We start from the raw sequence: 8,195 nt of genomic DNA on the forward strand, positions 1-8,195 counted from the left end.
TTTCAACTTCTGCCAACTACAAGTGAATGCTCTCATAGGTTGTAATTGTTTTGTGTCCTGTGATCCTTTTGTGCTCGGCAGGTCAGCGGAAGGATGTGCCATCCATTTTGGCAATATTGGCCCAAGCTTGAGTTGGACTCGTTTTACTGGGCAGTTTGGGTCTTTTCTCTTAAGGTGAAAGTTGACACCTCACCTCTCCGAGAATCTAGCGGAAGGCTTCTTTGCAAGAAGTTGTCTTCCACTTCCTGTTTTGATTACGTTAACGGAAGCCAAGAAAAGTGTGTTGCGACACACGGCAAGGAGCAGGGCAGTTGGACGCAATGGGAAATTGTTTAATTATAAATAAGTTATTCCATATTTACTCAATATTATTGTGTTGTGCTAGATAGCTTGGCAAGAAAAAAAGCTAAACAAAAGAAAGTGTAGTTGCATTGTTCCACAGGAAAATGGTGCTCAGCAGTTCGAGATGACTAATCAATCGCAGCCAAGGAGGTGTCAATGGGTCAAGATCTATTTTTGGTGTAACAGCGTGACTGCTGCTGCAGTTTTTCCCCCCACCCTTTAGTGCAGCAACGCCTATGTAACCAGGGCATCTTAAAGAATAAAAAGAGAGGAAGCAGAACAGTGGGCTTCAGAGCGGTTTAGAGATTGTAACTGAAGAACTCTGCCGTTCTCGCGAGTAAAAATAATTACTGATTGTCTTTTTCTTCTCAGTTTCAGTGTTTAATAAATGTCTGATGATGCTTAGACCTGACAGAAATGATGTCAGGTCACACAAGAGACGACTTTGAGGCGTTTGCTCCGACTTTATTGAAACGTGAGAAAGTGCGACATCACTTGGAGCGTTCGTGTGATGCCAAATGGGTCAACGTGGCTTCCTTCTGCTGAGCGTTCACGGGGACAGACGCGCTATGGACGCGTAGACCACGTCCTCCTTGGTCTCCACCGGCCTCAAACGACAACAATGCTTCAATAGTAACACTGTGTGTGTGTGTGTGTGCGTGTGTGTGTGTGTGTGTGTGGCACCTGTTGATGGCCTTTGCTTTGAACTGTACAGCGGCATAACTGACTTCGTCTGCAGTCCGGCCCGCTTCCTCTGCATCTGGACCGCCTCGGTCACCACCTGGTTGCGTCTTACAGTACACCTGTTCACACCTCTACACACACACGCGCGCATGCACGCACACACACGCACACACACGCACACACACACACAAGGTGGAAAGTTGTGCCCCAGGTGCATGATGGGATGCCGGCAAACTCACTTCACGCTCTTTGTTGACTCGTTTGCCATCGTGAGGAGACGCCTGCCGACGCTTCCTGCTGGAATGTCAACACATGCTAACTGTGCAAAGACTAACCGCTAGCACGGGGACGCACCGTTTGTTGAGGAACAAGACGATGGCAACGGTGAGGAGCAGCACCATCAGTAGGCCCAAGGAGACGCTGAGCGTCAAAGCAAAATGTCCATCTGGAAAGTCACCAAAAGCAAATGGACGCGTCGGTGACTTTGCAAGTTTCTCATGTGTGAAAACATAACGAAGGCAAAACAGCCGTGTGTGTGCGAAACGCATTTGCCTCAGGGGCCTGTGTGTGAGCGTGTGCATTCTTTCCACTGGAGTGTGCGCTTTTGTACTTTATTTATTTGCGTGTGAATTTGTGAGTCGGTGCGTGTTTGTGTGTGCATGATTGTTGCATGTGAGTGCGTAAAAACACTGAAGAAAAACAAGAACGGAAAAAGAGTTGAAGAATCCAAGAGTAATTAAAGTACTTGTGTGCAGTTTTGCCACGTTCAGCCTGAAGGGTGGCGACATGGTATTTGGAAGGAGGGCCAGGTTGCAAGTGTAGTTGGCCGACCGTTCGGCCGTCAGCCGGAGGGTGGGGCCGGACTCCGGCAAGCGGTGCCCGTCTTTATGCCAGTGCACGTCCAGATCGTGGAAGGAGCAACGGGACGTGCAGCTCAACGTCACGGCGGCGCCCACGCTCGCGTCACCGGGGGCGGAGTTCTGCACCCTCATCGGCTCGGCATCTAGGAGAGAGACCGGATGCTACACTCGGCTTCACGTTTGGGCAGTGGCGCGTTTACAGGCTCCCCGAGACCCATACCCCATACGACAAGGTGTGCGTGCAACGACAACAACAAAAAGTCAGAGCTTGAAACTGTTAGGCTGGGACACCCCCAAGTCATTCTTTATGATTTGTGCAGCAAAAACTCAAGCGACGTGTTGGTCCTACCAAGAACGCTGACGGCCACGCCCGTTTGGCCGGTGTAATGTCCGGCAACCTCTTCAGCTTCCATCCGGAATCGGAAGGTGGTGTTGTCTTCGCTGAGGATTTGGTGGATCTGCAGCGTGCAGTTGTTCTTGTAGTCCCCCAAGTACACGAAGCGCAAGTTTTTGTTGGGGTTTTTGCTGTCGTACACGGACGGCGTGGTTTTATGACAAATGAGGTGATTGACGCACCACACCACCCGAACCACTGGCATGATGGTGGTGAAGGAGCACGGCAACGTCACGGTGGAGCCGCGCACTGCGCACTTGACCGGGGAGTAGCGCACCCGCTTCACCGCAAGTGCCGAACCTGAGAATTAAAGCCACAAAACCTTTTCTATGTAGGATTTTATTTGTAGCCGTATCATGTCCAGCTAGCATGACATCACAGCACATTTGTAACCGGCATGACATGGTGTACACACACACACGCGCACACACACACGCACACGTACGCACACACACACACACGCGCACACGCACACACACACACACACACACACACACACACACACACACACACACACACACACACACACTGACGTTAGTGTGCGATGGCGTTCACTCACCTGCCAGAAGCAGCAAGGCCGACACCTTAGCGTGTGCAAGAAGCATGGCGAGTGAGAAGGAAATGATTTAGCAATGAACAAAAGTGAGACGAAGAAGTTGAATTTCCTCTTTTCTTTTGGGTTGAACCGAGCAGGGAAGAAAATGAGATTCAAAGTCAATCGGGGAACAAAAACCTCGGGTGTATGCTCAGTGCAGATGTAATGATGAATTGCACGGAGAGACTCATGTTTACTCTGGTTATTTTGAAATGTACTTTTGTTGTTGTTATTGACACAATGATCAGTGATAACATTCGAGGGGTGATTTTCTGTGAAGAAGTATTGTAATTCCCATCTCTCTTGAAAGCGACAGCCTTCAATGTCAAATTTCCTCATTTTCTTTGCGGTCGCCATAGCAGAAATGAGCGGAGAGGGGTGGTGCAATTCACCTGTGTTTGCTGTGCAAATGTTTAACAAAACATACAATAAATATCTTACGCACCAACTCAGAGGGCCAAACTGGCGCGGAAGTGCATAGGTTTTGCGCTATCTTGCAAAAATATGTAAAAAGAATTTTTTCCGCACTTGTTTCCCCCTTAGGGGCTATGCAAGTAGAAGTAGTATAGTTAGATCTTTGTTTGAATTTTAGTCTCAAATGGGGAAAATCACTACCTTAAAATTGACGCATAATGCACATAACAAGCATACACAATCATCGTCACACACACACACAAGCCCCGAAATGTGGGGCCTCTGTGCTGTGTTACGTTTTTCCCCAATAAGGTGCTAGTGCCCCTGAAGGGAGAGAGACCAATTTGAATTATTTCTCTTGTCCTTGCTGACTTGTTTGTCCCAATAGTGTTGCCTCTTCCTTTCCTTCTGTTTAGCCCAGCATCCACCTTGACAGTGTAAGGCCATTATTTTTTCTCCCCACTTTCTCACTTGTGCCTTGCTTCACAACCCTTTCCTTTAAATTCCTCTCTCTATCGCAGCTACCTCTTTCACTCTCTGCAACCTAATTGGTATGACACTTTTCCTTCTGTCATCCCCAATGTTACTTTGAAAGCTGCAGTCTGCCCAGAGGGGGACTGAAGAATGTGCAAGGGACCCCATGCACTGACACACATACACAGCACAACACTTTTTTGTATCATCATTATTCCTGTGTTCATTTACTTGGAAATACTTTCCAATGTCCCCCAATTGCCCTTAAAAGCTGTCATTTAGAAGGTGGATAAACACAGAGATGCATTAAAGTGTGCATAAATGCATGCTCACATAGCATAAACAAGACACACGCATAGACAAACTGTGGCTACTACTCCCGGTCAAGGGCAAAATACAGAATATTATTTGGGCATATTTGAGCACATGATGCTCAGATGACTCTCTACATGATGGAGAGGTGTTTGCAGTTGGGCACATGTTGTTACACAGTTGCAGGAGCTCATGGGCGGAATAACGCTTGTTGGTTTTCTGGGTGGGGAACCTCACCATACAGTATGTGGCATTAGACCAGTAGCTGAAGCTTGTTGTATACATCTCTCACCAGACTGTACTCAACATACTTAATGCACCACTACTGACTTGGTAATTTTATTAGTTATAAACAATTTGATATTCATTTATATTGAAGAAACCACTACGGCATTGTCATGCCCGTAAATTTAAAAAGAAACTAACAAATTCATTCAGGATTGGCCAAAAATAGAAACAGCCCAAGGCTCATCTCCAGAAGAGATTCAGATTGGAAACGAAAAGCCTGTGTTGGTGCAAAAATGCCATCTTGGAATTAGTTATCTCATTAAAACGCTTAAGGCTGGAATGTCTCCGAAGGATTTAGCTAGAGTTATTAGTGGGAATTGAAAAGGTCAACATGGCAAACGTTGTTAATCCAGTAAACAAATGAGTCAAGTTCTCCCTAGAGTCAAGAGGTCAAACACAAGAAAAGTAAATCATTGATTATGTCTTTAATGGAGAATTTCAATATCTATCTATCTGTCTGTATGTCTGTCCATCCGTCCGGCCGTCTATCTGTCCTTCTATCGGTCTATCTTTTCTGGCACTACCCTGTGCTGTGCTTTTGACTTTCAACAAGTTTATAAATTGCACAGACAACTTAAATAACTTTTTACTCATTACAAAATGTTTCTGCTCATATTCAAGAGATGAACAAAGTATCGTAAGTTCTTTGATATTATGGAAAGATGTAACGTGGCTGACATTTGCTACTCTAGATCAGGGATTTTCAACGGGTGATCTTCGCTCATGTGGTAGTTCGTGGTGGTATTGCAGCTGGTCTGTGAAATTGGAGATGGAGCATAATTGTAACATTTTTAAAACTAATATGTATTTACTCTTTAGACATAATTGATTTTCCAGCTAATTTTGTGAATTATTTACCCGTCCAAATTATGTCAAAATTAGCTGAGATTCCAAAAAATAGACATACAAATACAAATGAATAGCTTGTTTGGTCTAACTTCCTTTGGTACAAAATAAAATAAGATTCCGCCAAATCAGTGGTCCCAGAGCATCCTCTTGGTTATAATGGCGGTCCCATGGACAAAACCACTTGAAAAATAACGTGCCATTTTCATCGTGTGTTTTGTATTTACAGGGTATTACAGTTGCGTTGGCACATTACTCAGATCAGAGTTGAAATCTGCAAAACAGTAAGTACTTTTCTGAAAACAGAAAACAAATAGCAAAACATCCTGCGTCCCCTGCAAAAGTCAATTGTTATTACATCTCTTAAAAGTAAATATTTGTGTCATATCGTCATGGCATCAGAACGACAAGTCTTTGTGTCACTATGTATGGAAGCATAACAGAGTGGAATTTCTTAGTCAGGTTGTCGATATCACAGTTTACTCTGCAGGGAAGCTCTAATTTACACTGCTTTAAGTTTTGATGACAAATTTGTTATTCTAAATTGAAAGTTACACCTTTGTGGATGTGGAAGATTGATTTAAAAAGATTCACATTTCACTTTTACTGTTGGCACTGTAATTTGTTCAGTAAACCTTCTCATTGTTATACAAATAGGAAAAGACAGCACTGCAGAGCACAAAGAAAATAACTTATCAAAAAGTAAAAATATGGGGCAATTTACTTGAGAACATTTGTACATGCAACACTGAAGGAATTACAGTGCAGTCTTCGTACTTTGGAAGTCGCTGACCAGGTGTGTCCAAGCATTTTGCAATGTGGGCCACATGCACATACCGTAATTTTCGGACTATAAGTCGCTCGGAGTATAAGTCGCACCATCCATAAAATACCCCAAAAAGTGAAAAAAAAACATATATAAGTAGCTCTGGAGTATAAGTCACATTTTGGGGGGCAATTTATTCGACAAAATCCCACACCAAGAACAGTCATGAATGAGCAACAACAGGCTAAACGATAGCAACAACAGGCTAAACGATAGGTATGCTAACGTGACAAACAAACGAAGAGCTGAGAATGGGCCTGACATAACATCTAGAGTTATTAAAGACAACTATTACATAAATAACACATTTATAAAACCAATTCATTAAATCCATTGATCGTTCTTTGTCAACAATGACGGCGCTTGCACTTCAAAATATTCCACAGGCTCATATAACGATAGATAAACTATATTTCAAATAACTATTATATAAGCAATGTTATCAAACCATCTGTGCACTTTAAATCATTAAATCCATCGATCAAATTCCTCGTCCTTTGTCAACAACGCTGCGCGTGCGTCCTGACGTCAGCCTCGTCGTTATTCCACAGATCTACTATATAACTATATTGTAGCGTTAACAAAGTACAAGGAAAGACGTGGGTTTGGTAAGCGGCTCTTTATTTAACAAAACAAACTTCCAAGCGTGCGGCGGCGTGGACTTCCAGCCACCGATGTGGAAGAGAGCTCCATACAATTATGCTATACATTATGTTATTACACTTATTAACGTTCGTTTGAAACGGTTATCAACATTAACAGACTGAACTGGACTTAATAACAGAAGTGTATATCATTTTAGTTATTTATTCTGGTGAGTATTAGCTGTGCTGGGTATGTAAATCGGGCCGTCCAGCTCCAGTGATAATCTGATGGCACTCGTGCCAAAAATCTGGACAAATGTCACTTTATCAAGGAGCAAGTGTGTGCACTGTGCACGGCAGTGAGTACTCTGTGTGTCAAGCAAAATGGGGTAAAAACAGGCTAGTGAAAGAATTTATGCGCACTATTAATATTTGTCGCATGTGTATCTGTACATAAATGTTTAATAACACACGGGTACAGTGGAATATATCTTACTCACCTAAATTGGGAACGGCATTGCACTCAATGGAAGCAGTGATACTCACTTTTTAACTTTCGCTTCTTTGGTTCTGCCATGTTTAGTATCTTGGGGTAAATTTTTATTCGTCTACATTTGTCCTTTTTGCCTTGATCAACAAGAGTAGTTGAGCAGTAGCGCTCCCTGGTATCACAATTAAAAAGTACAATACACTCAGGCAAAAGTTGAAGTGTGAGACATATTCTATTCTCGTTATAATATTTCTTGCGGGACAATTAAAAATGCACCACGAGACCATAGTTTGGACACCCCTTGTGTAGGGGTACACACGCCTGACATGTGCAGGCAGCGTGTGGTCAATTTCCGCATAGTGGCTGTGTGCATGTGGGTGTCTCTTTATATACCCTGCGACTGGCTGGCGACCAGTTCAGGGTGGAGTCTGACTTTTGCTGGGATAGGCACCAGCCCCCCCTGCGACCCTGAGCAGGATAAGCGGTATTGATATTTAACACTGACTTTTTTTGTTTGTTTTCCTTTTCTAATTATTGTGTACCATTCAATAACTGACATTTGCTTTATCTTCTCCAAATGGCAGAATGCACAAGCCCTTGTCGGGTTCCTCCTATTACTCCGGTTTCCGCTCACATTCCAAAACAATTGCATTGAGCAATTTAAATGCCCAGAAGTGTGATTGTGAGTGTGAATGTGTTGTTTGTCTTTGTGTGCCCTGCGATTGGCTGGCTACCAGATCAGGGTGTCCCCGCCTACTGCACGGAGTCAACTGGGATAGGCTCCAACACGCCCGTTACCCTTGTGAGAAGAAATGATTCAAAAGATGGATGGATGGATGGATGGATGGATGGATGGATGGATGGATGGATGGATGGATGGATGGATGGATGGATGGATGGTTGTCCCATCCCACTTGTTGCCTCTCATTGTACTGTATATCTGTATATGTGCTCACCGTGATAATTTAAATACACCTTTGCTGAAGACAACATAAAAAGAGATGAGAGATGACTACTAATAACAGCTGCAATACCACCATGGTTGCAAGCCTCAGGGCTTTTTTGTCTTTTCTTAACCCCTTCTCG

At 43.7% G+C, this 8,195-nt stretch overlaps 1 protein-coding gene across 3 annotated transcripts; it reads right to left on the reverse strand.

Annotated features, from left to right (window-relative positions):
• Positions 1–474: 474 nt before the first annotated feature.
• Positions 475–2,979, reverse strand: LOC148404122 (uncharacterized). Of its 3 annotated transcripts, XR_015858498.1 has the most exons (8): positions 2,840–2,979; positions 2,236–2,580; positions 1,772–2,029; positions 1,381–1,471; positions 1,266–1,323; positions 1,027–1,157; positions 836–950; positions 475–804 (listed from the first exon to the last, which is right to left on the reverse strand). XR_015858498.1 is itself a non-coding variant. In XM_088375321.1 (7 exons), exons 1-7 carry the CDS (start codon positions 2,883–2,885, stop codon positions 893–895), a joined length of 984 nt encoding a protein of 327 aa, XP_088231447.1. In that variant the 5' UTR covers positions 2,886–2,979; the 3' UTR covers positions 787–892. The 3 variants fall into 3 exon arrangements, 2 of the variants coding, with proteins under 2 accessions (XP_088231447.1, XP_088231435.1); XM_088375321.1 differs by having other exon boundaries at positions 787–950; positions 1,266–1,320; XM_088375309.1 differs by having other exon boundaries at positions 787–950.
• Between the last annotated feature and the right edge of the window lie 5,216 nt (positions 2,980–8,195).

The sequence above is a fragment of the Syngnathus floridae genome, chromosome 1 (assembly GCF_059516105.1).
Source record: "Syngnathus floridae isolate MCC-2025c chromosome 1, RoL_Sflo_1.0, whole genome shotgun sequence".
NCBI classification, from domain to species: Eukaryota; Metazoa; Chordata; class Actinopteri; order Syngnathiformes; family Syngnathidae; genus Syngnathus; species Syngnathus floridae.

Coding starts and splice junctions, on each gene's coding strand:
- LOC148404122 (XM_088375309.1), bottom strand. CDS start 2,885: ATGCTTCTTGCACACGCTAAGGTGTCGGCCTTGCTGCTTCTGGCAG. Junction 1,472..1,771: donor CGTGGCAAAACTGCACACAA/GTACTTTAATTA, acceptor GTGACTTTCCAG/ATGGACATTTTGCTTTGACG. Junction 1,324..1,380: donor GTCTTGTTCCTCAACAAACG/GTGCGTCCCCGT, acceptor TTGACATTCCAG/CAGGAAGCGTCGGCAGGCGT.